The sequence below is a fragment of the Suncus etruscus genome, chromosome 13 (genome assembly GCF_024139225.1).
Source record: "Suncus etruscus isolate mSunEtr1 chromosome 13, mSunEtr1.pri.cur, whole genome shotgun sequence".
NCBI classification, from domain to species: Eukaryota; Metazoa; Chordata; class Mammalia; order Eulipotyphla; family Soricidae; genus Suncus; species Suncus etruscus.
In genome coordinates, this window is record NC_064860.1 from 42,981,962 (window position 1) to 43,003,663 (window position 21,702).

Here is a 21,702-nt window from a genome sequence, read left to right on the forward strand (position 1 = left end):
GCTCACTGGTTACTCCTGGCTCTGCACTCAGGACTCACTTCTGGTGGTGCTTGGGGGAGCCTGTGGGATACCAGGAATCGAACCTGGATTGGCTGCATGTAAAGCAAGTGTCCAACCCACTGTGCTATTGCTCTGGCCCCAAAATCCATATATCCATATTAACTTACATGCTCTGGAGCTGCATAATGAAGAAAAGTTTGAGCAAGTCAGTGGCCCTTAGATGTACCATAAACCTCAGCATTGCCCCAGTCATGCCACTGGTACCCAACCCATTACACATACACTCCCCTTTCATTTCATTAACTCACTTCCAAAACCTTTGATCCAAACTTGGAGAGGCCCTCATACCTTTGGTGTCTGTATTTCCTCCCAATTATTTTGTTTGTTTTTGGGCCACACCTAGCAGTGCTAAACCATTATTCCTGGCTCTGCAAGGGACACCACTTCTTTAGCTGTAGTTCTGTCTGTCTGTCTGCACTCTGTCCTGTCCTTGAATTCTTTCTCCGGCAAAGACAAAAATGAAGGTAGAGGGGATTGCTGCTGGAAGGAACAGAGGGCCCTCTGAGTCCAAGCCAAGATGTTGGGAGATACAAGAATTTACCAGGAGATGGTCTAGGCCAGTGGTCAGCAACCTTTTTTTCAACTGAGCCAAATCTCTCCAAAACCACGATTGAAAATTATTTTGAGAGCCACATTTTTTTTTTGGGGGGGTTGTTTGTTTGTTTTGGCCGCACTCAGGGGTTACTCCTTGCTCTATGCTCAGAAATCGCTCCTGGCAGGCTCAGGGGACCTTATGGGATGCCAGGATTCGAACCACTGACCTTCTGCATGAGAGGCAAATGCCTTACCTCCATGCTATCTCTCCGACACCGAGAGCCACATTTTTTTTTTCAGGCAGTTTTTTTTTCTTTTGTTTTTTTCAGGGCACACCCGTTTGATGCTCAGGGGTTACTACTGGCTAAGTGCTCAGAAATGGCCCCTGGCTTGGGACCCCGGGGGGGGGGGGGGGATCGAACCGCGGTCCTTCCTTGGGTAGCGCTTGTAAGGCAGATACCTTACCTCTAGCGCCACCTCACCGGCCCCCGAGAGTCACATTTTTAAAACCGAAAATACATAGGATGGTACACTGTTTTTAGTTTCAATAAGTTTTTATTGAGAATATTCTGCATGCAAGTATCCACATAGGACGGGAGGATACAAATAACACAACTAATAAAACAAAAACTTTAGAACAATATTATCTATCGATAACGTTAAATTCCATAAAATTTGCCTTACAATATAGAGAAAATTACATCCTGACAGTGACTGACAAAGTCACAAACACTAATGTGAACATTGGCCTTGCATTTCCTTGGATAGTTTGAGTGATTTCTCAATTTACTCTTGATAAGATTCATGCTTGAAAATGATTGTTCGCATAAATATGCAGACCCGAACAAGGAAAGAACAGCAAACGCTAGCTTTTTTAGTTGATTATATGAGTTAGGAATACTATTCCAGGTGTTAAAAATCAACATATCTTCCTTTTCCAGGTCTTTCTTTCCTTTTTTTTTTTTTTTTTGGGTCACACCCGGCGGTGCTCAGGGGTGACCTGGCTGTCTGTTCAGAAATAGATCCTGGCAGGCACGAGGGACCATAGGGGACACCGGGATTTGAACCAACCACCTTTGGTCCTGGATCGGCTGCTTGAAAGGCAAACGCCGCTGTGCTATCTCTCCAGGTTCTCTTCAGTTCTTTCAAAGCAGACCACTTGTGCTGTGAACTAAGCTCACATGTGTGTTTCTCCAATCTTTCTAAATTAGCACAAACACGTTCAAATTTTGAGCTCCATAGTTCTTTGTTTTTTAAATCCAGAAATTACATTTCAAAGTTGCCAATGTCATTATTAAAGGGAGAAACATTTAATTCTGTTACAGTGGCATCCAGAGGTGTTTTAACAAAGGCAACATCACTTTGCTGTTTCTGAAATCCTGAAACCTCTTGAGAAAAGCTTCCCTCATATTTAAAAGTGCTATTTTAAAATAGGTAATGTCAATATCAGAATTATTTTCTTGGCGATGTTTCAACAGGCTTGGAAAGTGAATCAAAGTTTCTCTGTCGGGGCCGGGCGGTGGCGCTGGAGGTAAGGTGCCTGCCTTACCTGCGCTAGCCTAGGAGACGGACCGAGGTTCGATCCCCCGGCGTCCCATATGGTCCCCCAAGCCAGGAGCGACTTCTGAGCGCATAGCCAGGAGTAACCCCTGAGCGTTACCGGGTGTGGCCCAAAAACCAAAAAAAAAAAAAAAAAGTTTCTCTGTCAAAATCTTTTTTTTTTTTTTTTTGTTTTTGTTTTTGGGCCACACCCTGTGACGCTCAGGGGTTACTCCTGGCTATGCGCTCAGAAGTTGCTCCTGGCTTCTTGGGGGACCATATGGGACGCCGGGGGATCGAACCGCGGTCCGTCCTAGGCTAGCGCAGGCAAGGCAGGCACCTTACCTCCAGCGCCACCGCCCGGCCCTCTGTCAAAATCTTGAGCAAAAACAGATAATTTGTTTTGAAACAAAATAACTTTTTCTAACTTCGAAAAATTTGTGTTTCCTTTCCCCTGTAGTTTATGATTAAGCTGATTTAGATGTGAAGTAACATCCACCATGAAATACAGTTTTTGAATCCACTGATAGTTTGTTAATTCTGGATAGTGAACTCCCTTCTCGAGGAAAAATGCTTTGATTTTTGATAATAAGTAAGCAAAATGTTTTAAAATGTTTCCCTTGATAACCAAAATGTGCTGAAAATTTGAAACCCTACAATACGGAGATGAAACAGGTAAAAGAGAAAAACCTTTTAACAATCTTTAAACGCAAGGACAGTGTTCCAGAGAAAAGTAGTGATTTCACTGAAAGGAAAAAAAAAATCTATTGACACGTTAGTGTGTGCTGCAAGAAACCAAACTAAAATACACACAAAAACAAAAACTGCACTTTGTTAAAGGCATATGATATATCATAAAGGAATTATGATAGAGTGCCTGAAACATTTTAAAAATAATTTTTTATTTAAACATATTTGTTACAAAATTATTCATACTTGAGTTTCAATCATAGAATGTACACCACCCGTCACCAGTGCACTTTCCCACCACCAATGTCCCTTGTTTTCTTCCCCTTCACCCTCCTCTGCCTATGTCAGGGGCAGACATTCTGCTTTTTTCCTCTCTATCTCTCTTCCTTTATGACACTGAGGTTGACACCGTGGTTTGCAATATTGTTAATTAAAGGGTACCATGCATGCCACTTATCCATTTTCAGCATCCAGTTCTTGTCCAAAGTGATATGTTCCAACTATCAGTGTCATAATGTACCTCTCTCTATTCTAACTAAACTCACCCCTTTTTTTTAAATTATCTTTATTTAAACACCGTGATTACAAATATGATTGTAGTTGTATAACAGTCATGTAAAGAACACCCCCTTCACCAGTGCAAGATTCCCACCACCAATTTCCCAGATCTCCCTCCTCCCCACCCCACCCACACCTGTACTCGAGACAGGCTTTCTTTTTCCCTCATTCATTCACATTGTTATAGTTTTCAGTGTAGTTATTTCTCTAACTGCACTCATCACTCTATGTGGTGAGCTTCATGTCATGAGCTGCACCTACATGGGAAGATGGGGGGAAATAAGGGTTGGGACGGAGGCAGTAAAAGATTAGAAATGAGCTTTGTAAGGGCAGTATCAAGGTCACAATACAAGATGGATATTATGCATATATAAACTATATGCATACAATACTATCAATAGGAGACCAAGGAGAAAAAAATTTCCAGTGACTGTCCCAACATAAATCAGTGCTAGAAGGACCCGCTCTCCTCCCAAAATGCATTCTCATTACTGCAGGTGAGAGGTAGGGGGAAAGCCTGATGACCCCTATAGAGCCCACCTGGACTGGCGCCCTGGAAAGGCCTGGAGTCTAGGGGAAAAAGAGAGGGACAGAGAGGGGCCTGCCAAGCATCCCAGCTCTCCCCAGGCTAGGAACAAGGCCTTCGGCATGGGGACTCCCAAACCCCATACCTGAGAAGAGCTGGCCTTCAAAATCAAAGGGGAAACCAGAAGCCAGATATCTGCCTGCCCTCCTCCCCATGCACCTCCCCCCTGGAGTACAGAGGGAGGCGGAGAGTCTGAGGACCCCTAAGAGTCCACCTGAACCCACTTCTGGCCATCTGAGCTGGATCCCAGGGAAGGCCTGGAGTCAGGGGAAAAAGACAAGGATGGCTGGGGGCCTGCCAAGCGAACTCACCACTTTTTTTGTTTTTGTTTTGTTTTTTGTTTTTTTGGGTCACACCTGGCGGTGCTCAGGGGTTACTCCTGGCTTTTTGCTCAGAAATAGCTCCTGGCAGGCACGGGGGACCATATGGGACACCGGGATTCAAACCAACCACCTTTGGTCCTGGATCGGCTGCTTGCAAGGCAAACACCGCTGTGCTATCTCTCCGGGCCCAGAACTCACCACTTTTTATGGCAAGCTTCCTATCATGGACTAGTCCTCCTGTCCCTCATCCCTATTTTCTCTAGATATTACCCGGCAGTGTTCAGGGGTTACTCCTGGCTGTCTGCTCAGAAATAGCTCCTGGCAGGCACGGGGGACCATACGGGACACCGGGATTCGAACCAACCACCTTAGGTCCTGGATTGGCTGCTTGCAAGGCAAACACCGCTGTGCTATCTTTCTGGGCCCGCCATTTATTATTCTTATATGCCACAAATGATTATTCTGTGTCTACACCTCTCCTGAATCATTTCACTCAGAATAGTTATTTGATGTGTTGATGTATGTACAGATGGCTCAGTGTTTTTGTGTAGTCACAAGAAACAGAAGTTGCACACCCGTACATTGTATCCACTCATTGTATGATAGACTGGATTTAAAAAAACTCCCTAAACTAAACACAGTAAAGATAATTGTGATCAAATCCAGGCTATTCACCACCCTGGGTGAGAGGATGGATGCCCACTACTAGCATCTTCTCCATGAAGAAGTGAAGTGGCTATTCAGGGGAAGGGTGCTTTCTGGCCTTGTTGATAAGAGGGAAGAAGTAATGCAGTTCCTGTGAGAGCAGAACTCTGACTTTGTACAGCCCCAGTTGGACAAGGAATGGGTACCTAATCTTGTGCATTTGGCAGACATTGTTCATTTTCTCTACGAATTTAATATTTCTCTGCAAGGGAGTTTCACAAGTAGTTCTTACAGTGAGACGTAAGATGGATGTGTTCAAAAAAGAATCTGATTCTGGGATAGCTGTGTCTGAGGAGATATTGAAATGTTTCCACTCTTGCAAAAAATTTCTGATTGGCACTTATATTATGCAGAAAGTCATAATCAATATGAAAAACAGCATTTAAGGGCATTAGCTCACAATTTAATCATGAGTACTCTGAACATGAGAATCCACGGAAAAGAAAACTCTGGGTTGAAAATTCCTTCATGGAAGATGCACACTCTTGTGCAAAATAAAATATGTGTTTTAAGGCACTGTATTTCTAAACCCCACCCAACCTGGTCTGAAGAAGCAGGGTAGCAGGAAAGAAATAATAAACCAAGCTAGCCAGGAAAGGATGATCATGGAGACTCTGCCTCGAGCCCAAAAAGCTAGAACACCTCTTTCTTTATTAAAAACCAATTCCCAATACCCGGAGGCTTCAGATCAAGAGAGAGAGACAAAAGTACATATTCAGTGGACTTTTACATATCAAAGGAAGAAGTTTAAGAAAGGATGATGATGGGGGAACACCTTTGTTTATAGTTGATACTGGGTATCATTTTACACTCTTGGAACTGGCCACAGGGGCTGCACACAGGGCCCGCACTGACAGAGGCAAGAAGCAAGAGTTCTGACTCCCGGAGCTGCTGCCCAGCTAACAGAAGAGCCAAATTAAAAGCAGACAGCCAGGAGTGACCCCTGAGCACCACCGGATGTGGCCCAATCCCCCCACCCCCAGAAAAAAGTGTAAAGAGCCACATGTGGCTCGTGAGCCGCAGGTTGCCGACCACTGCTCTAGGCAGAGCAAAATGAGTTTAATTAAAGAAAGCAAAAACAAAATAAAAAATCTGGGGCTGGAACAATAGCACAGTAGGGGGGGGGCACTTGCCTTGCATGCTGCTGATACAGGTTCGATCCCCCAGCATCCTATATGGTTTCCTGAGTACTGCCAGGAGTGATCCCTGAGTGCAGAGTCAGGAGGAAGCCCTGAGCATTGCCTAGCGTGTCCCTCAAATACAAAAGAAAACAAGTCTGGAACTGTAGTGATAGCACATTGGGAAAGGTATTTGCCTTGCCTATGGCTGAATGTGGGTTCGATCCCTACATCCCATCTCCTGAGCCCCACCAGGAATAATTCCTGAGCATAGAACCAGGAGTCATCCCTGAAAGTCCCTGGGTGTGGCCCAAAAACAAAAAAAATGTCAAAATTAATGTATTTCACAATAGGTCATTAAGCCATGGTCAAAGGTTTAGTAAACTTTTGTTGCTAGTAGAGCATTCTGTTACTTCATTTGTTTCTGAATATTACGTGGTTTCAAATACTGGTGTTTTCTTATGGGAATGAAAATATTAAACAAAAATGTAGTAGTTTCCAATGGAGTTGTTCCTGGATCATATTCACAGCTGAGTGGTCCAAAATTCCTAGCACTATTGCTTGGAATAATGGGGCTTTTATGGGACATGTTTGAGCCTCCAGGTCTTGTGGAAGTATGAGAAGGCAGGGAGAGAGGGTATGCATATTCATTCCAAAAAATTTTTTTAAAAAAAATCCTGGGGGCTGGAGTGATAGCACAGCAGTAGGGCATTTGCCTTGCATGGGAAAGACCTGGGACATACTTGGGTTCGATCCCTAGCATCCCATAAGGTCCCCCCAATCTACCAGGAGTGATTTCTGAGCACAGAGGCAGGAGTAACCCGAGTGCAGGTGTGACCCCCCAAAAATAAAAAAAAAGGTTCTGGTAATAATAGTTTTGGTCAGATTGGCATTTCTGCTGAGTTGCAGAGGAGTGACTTCAGCAAGCCAGAAATCAGGCTTGCTCTCACCTCCCGAGATTACCAGCTTTCAACTCTGGTCAATGTTACCATACTTTTTTATGGCTTTGTCTACATCTTTTTCTGGGTGGGTACACTCCGGCAGCACTCCGTGGTTATTCCTTGCTCTGCACTCAGAAATTACTCCTGGCATGCTGAGCACACCATATGGAATGCTGGTGATCAAACCCAGGTGGGCTGCATGCAAGGCAAATGCCCTACCCAACATGATATCACTCCAGCCCCTATTTTCATCTCTTTCGAGAACAGAGTGAGTCTATGGATCTAGTCTGTGCAGACATGGAAACTGTGTCCATGGGTTTGGGTTTAGTAGACAGCACTTCCAGAGTACAAGAAGGGGGGGAGGGTACCCACCCTCCCAGAAAGTCCTGTGATATCTGCCCAAATGCTGGCATACCTGGAGTTGTTACTTCGGTGTCTGTAGATAGCTGTAGAAGAGTGGTGAAGCAGGGCCATCATCTTAAGAATATCAAACATAATATATTAGTTTCATGCTTTTAAATTCCATAAAACTGAATTGTATGGCATTATTTTGATTTTTTTTCAATGTTTCCAACATTTGTAGTTACACGAATTTTTTTCTTTTTCTTTCTCATTTCTTTCTTTTTCTTTCTTTTCTTCCTTTCTTTCCTTTCTCTTCTCTCTCTTTTGCTCTCTTTTTCTCTCTCTTTTCTTTCCTCCTTTTCTTTCTCTCTCTTTTCTTTCTCTCTCTCTTTTCTTTCTCCCTCCCTTTCCTTCCCTTCCCTCCCCTCCCCTCCCCTTCCCTTCCCTCCCTTCCCTTCCCTTCCCTTCCCTTCCCTCCCCTCCCCCTCCCTTCCCTTCCCTTCCCTTCCCTTCCGTTCTCTTCCCTTCCCTTTCCTCCTTTCCTTTCCTTTCCTTTCCTCCTTTCCTTTCCTTTCCCTTCCCTTCCTTTCCCTTTCCCTTCCTTTCCCTTTCCCTTCCTTTCCCTTTCCCCTTCCCCTTCCCCCTTTCCTTTTTTCTTCCCCTTCCCTTTCCCCTTCCCCTTTCCTTTCCCCTTCCCCTTCCCTTCTTTCCCCTTCCCTTTCCCCTTCCCCTTCCCTTCCCCTTCCCCCTTCCCTTTCCCCTTCCTTTCCCTTTCCCCTTCCCCTTCCCCCTTCCCTTTCCCTTTCCTTTCCCTTTCCCCTTCCCCTTTCCTTTCCCTTTTCCCTTCCCCTTCCCCTTCCCTTTCCCCTTCCCTTTCTCCTTCCCTTTCCCCTTCCCCTTCCCTTTCCCCTTCCCTTTCCCCTTTCCTTTCCCCTTCCCTTTCCCCTTCCCTTTCCCCTTCCCCTTCCCCTTCCCTTTCTCCTTCCCTTTCCCCTTCCCCTTCCCTTTCCCCTTCCCTTTTTCCTTCCCTTTCCCCTTCCCCTTTCCCTTCCCTTTCCCTTTTCCTTTCCCTTTCCCCTTCCCTTTCCCCTTCCCCTTCCCCTTCCCTTTCTCCTTCCCTTTCCCCTTCCCCTTCCCTTTCCCCTTACCTTTCTCCTTCCCTTTTTCCTTCCCTTTCCCCTTCCCCTTTCCCTTCCCTTTCCCTTTTCCTTTCCCTTTCCCCTTCCCTTTCCCCTTCCCCTTCCCCTTCCCTTTCTCCTTCCCTTTCCCCTTCCCCTTCCCTTTCCCCTTACCTTTCTCCTTCCCTTTCCCCTTCCCCTTCCCCTTTCCCTTTCCTTTCCCCTTCCCTTTCCCTTTCCCCTTCCCTTTCCCCTTCCCCTTCCCTTTCCCTTTCCCCTTCCCTTTCCCCTTCCCTTTCCCTTTCCCTTCCCTTTCCCCTTCCCTTCCCCTTCCCTTTCCCCTTCCCCTTCCCTTCCCCTTCTCTTTCCCCTTCCCTTTTCCCTTCCCCTTCCCTTTCCCCTTCCTCTTCCCTTTCCCCTTCCCCTTCCCTTTCCCTTTCCCCTTCTCTTCCCCTTTTCCCTCTCCTTCCCCTTTCCCCTTTCCCTTCCCTTCTCCTTTCCCCTTCCCTTCCCCTTTCCCCTTCCATTCCCTTCCCCTTTCCCCTTCCCTTCCCTTTCCCTTTCCTTTCCCTTTCCCCTTCCCTTTCCTTTCCCTTTCCCCTTCCCTTTCCCCTTCCCCTTCTTCCCCTTCTTCCCCTTCTTCCCCTTCTTCCCCTTCCCTATCTTCCCCTTCCCCTTCTTCCCCTTCTTCACCTTCCCCTTCTTCCCCTTCCCCTCCCCTCCCCTCCCCCTCCCCTCCCCCTCTTCCTCCCCCTCTCCCATCCTTCCTTCCTTTCTTCCTTCCTTCCTCCCTTTCTTCTTTTCTTTTCTTTTCTTTTTTTTTTGTTTGTTTTAGGGTCACACCTGGCAGCGCTCAGGGGTTAATTCTGGCTCTCTGCTCAGAAATCGCTCCTGGCAGGTTCGGGGGACCACATGGGATGCCGGGATTCGAACCAGCATCCTTCTGCATGCTATCTCTTCGGCCCACACTAATTTTTCTTTATGATACAAATTTATCATTTTCTCTATGATATGAATATAGTATGATCTCCTACCTAAACTTTCAAACTACCATTTAGGTACTTTACAGTTTGTGGTTGTTACAGATAGTGCTACGAATACTTTGGTAGTTTGTGACTACATATATGCGTGAATTTCTGTTGTGTATTAACTTATAGTCATGTGTCATTAGGCACTTTTTTTTGTCGGGGAGCCACACCTGGCGGCACACAGGGGTTACTTCTGGCTCTCTGCTCAGGAATCACACCTAGCACGGGGGACCAGATGGGATGCCAGGATTTGAACCATTGATGGTCCTGAGTTGGCCGCTTGCAAGGCAAATGCCTTACTATTGTGCTATCTCTATCACCCAGGCACTTTTGTTTGTTCATTTTGGGCCACACCAAATGGTGTTCAGGGGTAACACCTGGCTCTGTGCTCAGAAATTAGTCCTGGCGGTGCCTAGGAGAGCAATATGAGGTGCCAGAGACTGAAACCAGGTTGGCTGCATCCACGGCAAACAACCTACCTGTTGTGCTATTGCTCTGGCCACAATTAGGTGCTTCTGATTTAACTTTTTAGATTCTACCAGAATCATTCTTGAGTGTATGCGGGTGTCCTGTAAGCCCCCCGAAGGGGCCCGGCCAGCGGAGAGTGGACGAGAGGCTCACGAACAACCGCACCTTTATTTTGCAAAGCTCAGATCACACAACCACACCTTGAAAAAATCTAAGAGAGGTTAATAACAAGGCCCAAGACAGAATTTCCATTCAAAGGCGTTTTAATGTGACCCTACATTTTCTTATATAAACAAGGTAAAAAGGGGCAGGCATAGGTAGTGTCAATCACTCTTTTTGGCGCACAGGCCATCTCATTATTCCAAATAAGGTATAAACACAGGACAGGTAGGGTGGAACAAGGAACATAACATCATTCCCCAAATATGGAAAGTGGGCAGTGGGGCAGGGGGCAGTCATGCTAGATAAGCAGTTTCCTGGGTAGAGTTTGTTTGACCACATTCCCAGGCTCTTAACAGATTTATGGTGGGGCAAAGTTCTTAAGGAATAGCTTTGTAAAAACCCAATGTTGCACAAAACAATAAAGAGTACCTTGTTAACTCAAGAATGCAGGCCAGGGGAGTCTAGCTTCATTCCTGTGAGTGGTATCAAGCTGTGTTCCTCTCCCCTGGGCTAAGAAATTATTTATTACTTTTGTGGCTGATTTTTTCCTGCTGGCCCAGGGGCTTTGTAGCAAACAGCACGTAGGACTGGAAAATGGCAGAGAGGTTTTTGCAAAAGTGGCCACTGTCAGGTCATGGTAGCCAACAAGTGTATACAAATTTAAAGTTCCACCAAAAATGCATGATAGTGCATGTGCAGTTTGTATGTCTTGATTCTCAGCAGAGCTCAGAATCACTCCAAGAGGGGCTGGGGAACTATGGGGTGATGGGATTGTATAGGGGTCAGTCACGAACAAAGCAAATGCCCTAGCTACTACTGTACAAGGGCTCCAAACTCAACATGAACTATTTTGTGTCCTTCCTATTTTAGTCCTTTCAATGAGTATAATTGTATTATACAGCATCACATTGTACTTTTTTTTTTTTTTTTTTTGGTTTTTGGGCCACACCAGCAGTGCTCAGGTGTTACTCCTGGCTGTCTGCTCAGAAATAGCTCCTGGCAGGCACAGGGGACCATATGGGACACTGGGATTTGAACCAACCACCTTTGGTCCTGGATTGGCTGCTTGCAAGGCAAACGCCGCTGTGCTATCTCTCCGGCCCCACATTGCAATTTTAATATGTATTTCCCTAATGATTAGAAGCTAAAATCTGGGGCAAGAGAAATAGTAGAGCAAGTAGGGTGTTTGTCTTGTTTGTAGCCAACATGGATTTGATCCCTTGCATCCCATCTGGTTTGAAGCTAAATATCTTTTTCATTAATTGTTTGTTGTTAGATGAAGTTCTTTAAGATTCTAGAATTAGGTAAGATAGCTATTATTGTTCACATTCTTGTTCTCTTTATGACTATGACTTTTGGTTAAAAAAACAAGCAGGGGAAGGGTGGGAAGCAAACTGGGGACATTGGTAGCAGAAAATCTGTACTAGGGGCCGGGCAGTGGCGCTAAAGGTAAGGTGCCTGACTTGCCTGCACTAGCCTTGGACGGACCGAGGTTCGATCCCCTGGTGTCCCATATGGTCCCCCAAGCCAGGAGCAACTTCTGAGCACATAGCCAGGAGTAACCCCTGAGCGTTACCGGGTGTGGCCCAAAAACCAAAAAAAAAAAAAAAAAGAAAATCTGTACTAGTGAAGAGATGGTATTGGGAATTATATAATCGAAATTTAGTCATGAACAACTTTGTAATTGTCTATCTCAGGGTGATTTAATTAAATATTTATTTAAAAAAGGAAATAATCCATCTTTTGAAGTGACAAAGGGAAAAGGCTCAAAAGGACCTGTACACACACATGCCAGGTTTGATACCTGGCACCATAAGTTCTCCTGATCATTGCAACTAAAGTAATCCCTCAATCATTCTTCCAGGATGGCCCCTTCTCTAAATAAAAGTATTATATTTTTCCCATTTAAAATAGTCATCAATGGGGCAGGAGCGGAGGTGCAAGTAGTAGGGCGTTTGGTAGGGCGTTTGCCTTGCATGTGCTAGCCTACGATGGACTGCAGTTCTTTCCATTGGTCCCCCAAGCCAGAAGCAATTTCTGAGTGCATAGCCAGGAGTAACCCACCCCTGAGTGTCACTGGGTATGGCCCAAAAGAAAAAAAAAACAATAGTCAAAATATTTCCATGGGAAAAAAAATTTCCCTGAGAATCTGTATATTAAATTTTAAGACTCTAATCATTCTATATTGAAGCCAAGTTAATTTCATAATCTTAGGTAATACAATCTGTAAAGGAAAGAGATTTAATATTTTAAGATAATACTAAAAACAAGGTGTAAAGTTTTCTAGATCATAACATCTGCCATAGAAAAAATGAATAAAACATGTTAATTTAAATTTACTTTTTATTATTTGGGCCCGGAGAGATAGCACAACGGCGTTTGCCTTGCAAGCAGCCGATCCAGGACCAAAGGTGGTTGGTTCGAATCCCGGTGTCCCATATGGTCCCCCGTGCCTGCCAGGAGCTATTTCTGAGCAGACAGCCAGGAGTAACCCCTGAGCAATGCTGGGTGTGGCCCAAAAACAACAAAAAAAAATGTTTACTTTTTATTATTCATAGATTTTTTTTAACAATCATACAGAACTTTTAACATAAAGATAGTGAAAATCTCAAGGATAAGGAGGCAATATATTTGGCCTCTTCTATTCTTTCTTCAGTATATAGAAGGGAATTTCCAAAGACATGATATGTGAGATTTAACACTGGAAAAATGCATATGAAACTTGTTTACCTGGCTCCACTGAGAACCAGGCACAGCGCAATAAATAGAGACCTGTATTGTGTTTTTAAAAGACTGTTGTAATTTTAACACATTCTTTTTTTGTGGGGGGGGGCACACCCGACTATGCTCAGGGGTTACTCCTGGCTATCTGCTCAGAAATAGCTCCTGGCAGGCACGGGGGACCATATGGGACATTGGGATTCGAACCAACCACCTTAGGTCCTGGGTCAGCTGCTTGCAAAGCAAATCTTGCTATGCTATCTCTCCGGACCCGACATTCTTTTTTTTTTTTTCTGGTTTTTGGGCCACACCCAGCATTGCTCAGGGGGCTACTCCTGGCTCTCTGCTCAGAAATAGCTCCTGGCAGGCACAGGGGACCATATGGGACACGGAGATTCGAACCAACCACCTTTGGTCCTGGATCGGCTGCTTGCAAGGCACACGCCGCTGTGCTATCTCTCCGGGCCCAGCCCCGACATTCTTACTATAGAAATAAGACCAGTGACTGACCTGAAACTGTACAATATAAAGTTAAGAGGATATTACGATGAATATCTGAGCATAGTTTCTCTAGAGATTTCACGCCCATACATCAACATTTTTTTTTTTTTGGGCCACACCTGTTTGATGCTCAGGGGTTACTCCTGCTCAGAAATTGCCCCTGGCTTGGGGGGACCATATGGGACGCCAGGGGATCGAACTGCGGTCCTTCCTTGGCTAGCGCTTGCAAGGCAGACACCTTACCTCTAGCACCACCTCGCCGGCCCCACATCAACATTCTTAAAAGAAAGTGAGAATGGACATTGCAAATTCAGAACAACAAATAAGCTTGGTCAAACTCTTCATTATATCGTTCATCACTGATTTATTTATTCTTTTGATCCTACAATACCATTTTAAAGAGTTTAGTTTCCAACAGTTTCCCACAAATATTTCTAATTTATGTTAAAAAAGTAATGTATGTGAGGATATTAATCATTCATGTTTAAAAAACATGTTTCCTGCAAAATAGTTACTTAGCATACGTTAAGCTCTAAAACCTTATATTGATAATGGAGTTATTTCACAAAGTACATGTCAAAATATGTAGAAATTTTTCATTCCAAAGCCACTGCAGAAACAGTGCATACATACAGTAATTTTGTTTCAACTGAACGGTAGATGCAGAAAGAACAGGATAAGGAGGGATGTTATCCTTCATAACAGAGATACAGTATTGTAGCCATTGTATAAGATATTTACTACATTCACCACTTCAGACAGAGGATCAGGGAGGCCCTTCAAACACTGCAGCTAAGGGATATTTGTTTTATAGAAGACCTATCAAATAAACAAGGAAAACAAAGAATAACATACATTATCACTAATCTTAAAGTTACACAATAAAGCAAAAGGTTTGAGATGATAAAGTTTGGAAAAAATACACAGATGAACTTGCTGATGACAAATAGCAAAGAAATCACAGTTCTAAGTCTTCAAGGCTATGGAATGCATTCTGCATATCTTCAAGAAGTTGTGCATAGTCGGCCTTAATCTTTGCTTCACCGTCTTTCGTCGGATCCTGAAAAGAAACGTTACATTATTTTAGCTCTGGAAAAAGAAATGTCTGAACATCAGCAATATATCACAGAACAAATATATCACAAATATATCACAAAATATAGAATAGAAGAGGGGCCTGAGCGATGGCGCAAGCGGCAAGGTGTCTGCCTTGCCTGCACAAGCCTAGAACAAACGGACCGCAGTTCGATCCCCTGGTGTCCCATATGGTCCCCCAAGCCAGGAGCGATTTCTGAGCATATAGCCAGGAGTAACCCCAAAACCGAAAAAAAAAAACAAACAAAAAAATCCCACACATAGAAAAGACTTTAAGATATGGAAGTTATTTGACTCAAGTAGTCAGTTCTGGAATCTATTAGGTAAAAAATGCAAAATACTGGGGCCGGAGAGATAGCACAGCGGTGTTTGCTTTGCAAACAGCTGATCCAGGACCTAAGGTGGTTGGTTCGAATCCTGACGTGCCTGCCAGGAGCTATTTCTGAGCAGATAGCCAGGAGTAATTCCTGAGCACCGCCGGGTGTGGCCCCAAAACAAACAAAAAAATGCATATATATATATGCATTTATATATATATATGTATATATATATAAATATATATATACATATATATATACATATATAAAAACATTATAAATAACTGGAAATTTCTAAGATGTCTTAAATAATAAAATTTAAGATTTAAAATTAAATTTTTTCCAGTCACAAAACTATTATGTAAATATTTAATGACAATAAAAATATGGATACAACTACTTTGCATACAACTCACTCAGATTTGATCCCTGGCATTCCATATTGTCTCCTAAGCACCATCAGGAGTAACTCCTATATGTAGAGACATGAGTAAAACCTGAGCACTGCTGAGTATGGCTCCAAAGAAACAAAAATTACTCGATGTGAATTTAGCATAATGTACATATATACTTTTTATTGGGTTTATTACTGGCTGTGTTTAGGGCTTACTTAATGTGAGCTTAAAACCATATGTGCTGCATAGTGATCAAACCAGATCAGCTCTGTGTAAGGCAAGCATTCTATTTGCTGCACTATAGCTCTGGTCCTGTATGTATAAATTTAAAAAACATATCACCCCATCACACTAACAGAAATCACCATTATATTATTACTGCACATATTTTTATATTTTCACATTCAATGGGGGGTGGAGGACACATCTGGCTTCCTAACGTAACCATGTCATACTGGGAATTGAATTGGGAATTTCCACATGCAAAGCATGTGTTCCAGATTTTTTGTTTTTGCTCCACACCGGCGATGCTCGGGTTACTCCTAGCTCTGTGCACAGAAATCGCTCCTAGCAGGCTCGCAGACCATATGGGATGCCGAGAATCAAAACTGGGATCATCTCTGATCTGCTGCAAGCAAGGCAAAAGCCTTATCGCTGTATTATAACTCCAGCGACATGCTGGAATCAAACATGGGTCCTTTCCAGGTAGGCAGCATGCAAGGCAAATACCCTACCACTGTGCTATTGCCCTGAATGTTGTTTTTTTTTTTTTTGGCTTTTGGCTTTTGGCTTTTGGCTTTTGGGTCACACCCGGCAGCGCTCAGGGGTTACTTCTGGCTCTACACTCAAAAATCGCCACTGGCAGGCTCAGGGCACCATATAGAATGCCGGGATTTGAACTATTGTTCTTCTGCATGCAAGGCTTACCTCCATGCTATCTTTCTGGCCCCTTGTGTTCCAGCTTTTTAAGCCATCTCTCCAGCCCTTTTTATTAAATTATTTTCCCACTGAATTTTTACTTACTTTTTTCAAATTATATATGAAATTCCTTCATAAAAAAAAAACTGTTAACACTTTCATAATGTACACTTGTAATATAGATGCTCTGTTCATGTCTCAACCTTGAAGTTTAAAAATTCAAGAAGTTGGGCCCGGAGAGATAGCACAACGGCGTTTGCCTTGCAAGCAGCCGATCCAGAACCAAAGGTGGTTGGTTTGAATCCCGGTGTCCCATATGGTCCCCCGTGCCTGCCAGGAGCTATTTCTGAGCAGACAGCCAGGAGTAACCCCTGAGCACTGCCGGGTGTGGCCAAAAAAAACAAAAAAAAAAAAACAAAAAAAAAATTTCAAGAAGTTTAATGAGCAACTTATATATATATTCACATGAAATATCTTTATTTCCTTGGGTTTTGAAATAAAAACTGGACTCAAGAGTGTGAATAGTGTTTTCCCTCCAATCTGGTGGTTCTCAGGATAATCTCCTGGCAGTGTTTGGGGGACTGGATAGATCCAGTGAAGGAAAAAGGTCTGAAGCTTGCATAGCAAGCACCTTAATCCCAGTATTTTCTTCTCTCCAGCAATGTTTGAATGTTTTTTTTCCCACCTTGTATGAATGTTTTTATTTTCCTGTGTGAATGTTTTTAATTACAAGAGAGTGAATTTCTATTTATTTAGGTTGACTTTTAATCTATCGTATAACAAACATTATGGATAATAAATGTAACATATACGTTCAGAAACAATCCCAATTTCTCAAAAGGTGATTATTAACAGTTGAATGCCATGAGATAAACAATTAAATGCAATTTAACCAATAAGACATTTTGTTTTGTTTTTTGTTTTTGGGTCACACCCGGCAGCACTCAGGAGTTACTCCTGGCTCTATGTTCAGAAATCACTCCTACCAGGCTCGGGGGACCATATGGGATGCCGGGATTCGAACCACCGACCTTCTGCACGAAAGGCAAACACCTTACCTCCATGCTATCTCTCCGGCCCCTTAACTAATAAGACATTTTAGAAACAATCTTACATATTCCAATTTCTGCTGATAAGTTAACTATCTACTTCCAAAAAATAAGAGTCCATTTAAAAAGTTAAAATGATATGTAAGAGGATACTTAAAAGAAGTAAACAGCACAAATCAATTCAGATAAACACGAGAACTTGAAGTTAATAGGCACTTAAAATAACGTAATTGCTGCTAAGCAGTGATTTTAGTTTTAAATTGCAGGCAGCAAAGACAAAAAAAGAGAACATGTTAGCATTTATTTTGGACAAGACATACTTTAATTTTTATCATTACAATTGCTATTTAAACATGTACCTTTCAGGTTTGTTCAGATTTTATATAAGCTGAACCTGTGTAAAAATGAGAAGTGTTAACTATAAATTTTCACAAGTGTGTTGTGTGGACAGGAAATCAAATTCAATGTCCAACACATTTGAGGTCTGTCCTTTATCACTGCATAACTGCATAACAGGTTTGCATAGCTTAACTAAAGGTTTAAAAGTACTTTCCCTATCTAAAAGTGTAGCATAGAAACAAAATATACCTTGAATTTCATCGAAGAAAGCTTATAGAGAATTTCTCCCATATGTTCTCGGATAACGGACCATGTGATTTTATTGTCACTTTGGGCAGTGTTTTCAACAGCACTACGGGCCATATCATAAAAAGCAATCATATTGGATAGCATTCCCATGGTCTTGTAGAATGGGCAGAACCTAGGATAAACAAAGTAAAAACAAAATCTAAAGTAGGCTCATATTCTTTTTTTATTTTTGGTTTTTGGGTCACACTCAGCAGTGCTCAGGGGTTACTCCTGGCTGTCTGCTCAGAAATAGCTCCTGGCAGGCACGGGGGACCATATGGGACACCGGGATTTGAACCAACCACTTTTGGTCCTGGATCGGCTGCTTGCAAGGCAAACGCCGCTGTGCTATCTCTCCGGGCCCATATTCTTTTTTTTTTTTTATATTCTTTTTTTTTTTTTTTTTTTTTTTTTTTTTTTTTTGTTTTTGGGCCACACCCAGTAACGCTCAGGGGTTACTCCTGGCTATGTGCTCAGAAGTTGCTCCTGGCTTGGGGGACCATATGGGACGCCGGGGGATCGAACCGCGGTCCGTCCAAGGTTAGCGCAGGCAAGGCAGGCACCTTACCTTTAGCGCCACCGCCCGGCCCCCATATTCTTTATGTAACACTTTATATTATAGATACTAGCATTAGCTTATTTTAATATGAAGGCTTCTAGATAATAGCCACATAAAAATGAGTAATAGAAAAGAACAGTTGTCTACTGAACCAGTGTCCTTAGGATATGAGTTAGATGGAGACATATATTCATATACCTAAGAATGATGCTTATTTTTATGTTCAGTTAACTAAACAGAGTCCAGAGAGATTGATCAATTGGCTGAGCACAATGCTTTGCAATGCTCTGGCATTGCTTAGTGAACCATATACAGCAGAAGAGATCAAACAGAGGTTGACCAACAGGTAGATACCTTAGTCTTTTAACTATCTCTTGAGATCCTAAGAACTTTGGAAGATAGGGAATAAGACACATAAAAAATAAATTGAAAAAGATAAGTACAATTTCAGAAAGAGTAAGAGAGAAATAGGCAACATCAGAGAAAGAAATGCTTCTAGCAACAATCCTTAGGTACTACTACACACTAAGCAACAATTTAATCTAATGGACAAATAGTGAGTGAAAATACTGACATAACTAAACAAATGAATAAAATCAAAATATGGATTATATTAGATTGCTATATTTCTGCTGTAGAAATGGAAAAAAGATATCAAATCAAAAGTATGTTTTTTGGGCCAGAGTGATAACACAGCAGTAGAGTGTTTTGCCCAGCATGCAGCTGACCTGGGATGGAACCGGGTTTGATTCCCGGCATCCCATGGTCCTGAGACTGCTAGGAGCAATGTCTGAAAGCTAAAGCTAGGATTAACCCCTGAGCACCACCAGGTATGGCCCCAAAACAAAAACAAAAACAGAAGTGTGTTTTGTTTGTTTTTATTTCGGGGCCACACCTGGTAGTGCTCAGGGTTTATTCCTGCTTCTGTGCTCAGAAGTGACTCCTACTAAGTGCATGCTAAGGCATCATATATGATGCTGGGAATTTGAACCAAAGTTGTGGCTGCCATAGTCACATACAAGAAAGTAACTTATCTCCTGTACTATCTCTCTAGTATGGAGCAAAAGAAATTTTTACTGTGTGAGCAGCTCCTTCAAAACCAGAAAAACAAAATCTTCAAATTTAAAGGGAGGGTTACCTGTCATAAGAAGTATATCCATTCTGTTGTAGAAAATCATCTTTGATAAGTTTTGCTACTTCCAAAGTGATTTTATCTTTTTCTGCTAGAGAAGCCTAGAAGAGAAAAAAAATTTTTTTCATTTACTGTTACATATTTACAACAAAATAGCCAGCTGAAGAGCCATATCCAATTGTGCTCAGGACTTACTCCTGGCTCTGTGCTCAAGGATCACTGGTGGGCTTGGAGGACCATAAGTGGTGCCAGGAACTGAAATAGAGTCAGCCTCAGCCTCATGCAAGCAAATATCACAACTTAACGTATGTATTATTTTTCTCACTATGCTTTTGGGAACACTTTCTTCATCATATTTTGGCTTACAATCTTAAATTTTTTTTATTATAACATCATGATTTACCAAGCTGTTTATAATAGTTGTTTTAGGTATTAAATGTTTCAATACCAATTCCACCACCAGTGTGTTTTTCCCTCCACCAATGTCACCCAGTCACACGATGTCAGTGTGCTCCTTTAGCAGGCACAAAACATTTACTGCATACATATGTTACAATACAAAAGCAAATAGAATCATCAAAACTTATATCAATAAAAATCAATTGGTGATAGTTGTTTTATTTCAGATTCGTGTTGCTGAAGTCATTATCTGAGGATTTATTGGGTGGGTTGGTCCCAGTTGAACCTTCTATGTGCTATTGTTTTCATGTTCACTGAGCTTGGTGGGCTTCTATAAAACTTTCCTATGCTGTGACTTAGTGGGCTGACAGTACAAATCTGGAGTTGTCACGTGGCCATGTGACACAGGAGCTATGGAGCTGGAGCAATTTGGTGGCATGGCAGATTGATGAGGTTCAGTTGTGGAGCTGGGTGATTTCTCTGCCAGCAAGATGACAGATGTGGGTGAGGGCTACTGAGATATTTGGTGACAAGTGTGGGAATCTGTCCATCCCAATCTCTTGGCTTACTATTTATTTGAATTCTCAGGTTTTTGAATTTGTGTTTTGGTTTTTGGGTCATACCTGACAGTGCTCATGGGTTACTAAAATGTTTGCTAACTAAATAAAGTTATCAATCAAAAATATCTAATCCTCATCTTTCTTTTTTTTTTTTTGTTTTTGGGCCACACCCGGTGACGCTCAGGGGTTACTCCTGGCTATGCGCTCAGAAGTTGCTCCTGGCTTGGGGGACCATATGGGACTCCGGGGGATCGAACCGCGGTCCGTCCGAGGCTAGCGCAGGCAAGGCAGGCACCTTACCTTTAGTGCCACCGCCCGGCCCCTAATCCTCATCTTTCAAGGCAATAATGTACATCAATCACCAAGGCTCTATCTGTCCTTCTACTAGAATTAACTTACAGATCTAATCTCCATAGGATGTATAAAACTCACCTTCCCCACAAGCTGTATAATTTCTGCCAGGTCTTCTTCTTCTTGCAGAATCTCTTTAGCTTTGGTCCTCAGGGGAACAAACTCTGTGAAGTGTTCATCATAGTACTCGTCCAATGTACGCATGTACTTGCTGTAGCTGATTAACCAGTTGACAGAGGGGAAATGTTTGCGTTGAGCTAGTTTCTTATCTAATCCCCAAAACACCTGATTTAAAAACAAGACCAAATGAAACCACAGTGATTTTTCTTCTATTTTCTATTAATGGGTCACAAACAGGGTCTACTCCCAGTTCTGTTCAGGGATTACGCTCAACAGTGCATTGGGAACCATGTTGTAACAACATGGTGAGATTGAACTAACCCAGGCTTCTCACATGCAAACCATGTGATGGGGTGAGTATGGGGAGAGTTAGAGAGTGGAGACGGACTTAAGAAGATTACATGAGGAAAAGATATACCTGGACAATACCAAGAGTAGCAGATGTAACTGGATCAGAAAAATCACCACCAGGTGGAGAAACTCTAAATTAAAAAGAAAAAAAAAAGATTACTGCAAGTCTTTTTATTTTGGCCTTTTTATTTTTATTTGGGGTGTTTGTGTTATACTAAGTGGTGCTCAGAACTTACTCTAGGCTCTATGCTCAAGATATCATATACAATGCTGGGGATCAACCTTAGGTTAGCCCTGTGCAAGGCCAACACCATACCAGCATCTCTCTGCCTATGAAAGTCATTTTATTTTTTTTTTTTTTTTTTTTTTTTTGGTTTTTGGGCCACACCCGTTTGACGCTCAGGGGTTACTCCTGGCTATGTGCTCAGAAATCGC

The 21,702-nt window shown here is 42.7% G+C and overlaps 1 protein-coding gene across 1 annotated transcript in view; it reads right to left on the reverse strand.

Annotated features, from left to right (window-relative positions):
• Positions 1 to 14,337: 14,337 nt before the first annotated feature.
• Positions 14,338 to 21,702, reverse strand: part of LOC126026055 (V-type proton ATPase catalytic subunit A-like) — a 29,614-nt gene continuing 22,249 nt past the window's right edge. The window contains exons 10-14 of the mRNA XM_049785772.1: positions 21,335 to 21,398; positions 20,878 to 21,081; positions 19,493 to 19,587; positions 17,757 to 17,928; positions 14,338 to 14,454 (exon numbers count right to left, since the gene is read on the reverse strand). Coding sequence (XP_049641729.1) covers positions 14,353 to 14,454; positions 17,757 to 17,928; positions 19,493 to 19,587; positions 20,878 to 21,081; positions 21,335 to 21,398 — 637 coding nt within the window. The 3' untranslated portion in view covers positions 14,338 to 14,352. The remainder of the gene's footprint in view (positions 14,455 to 17,756; positions 17,929 to 19,492; positions 19,588 to 20,877; positions 21,082 to 21,334; positions 21,399 to 21,702) is intronic.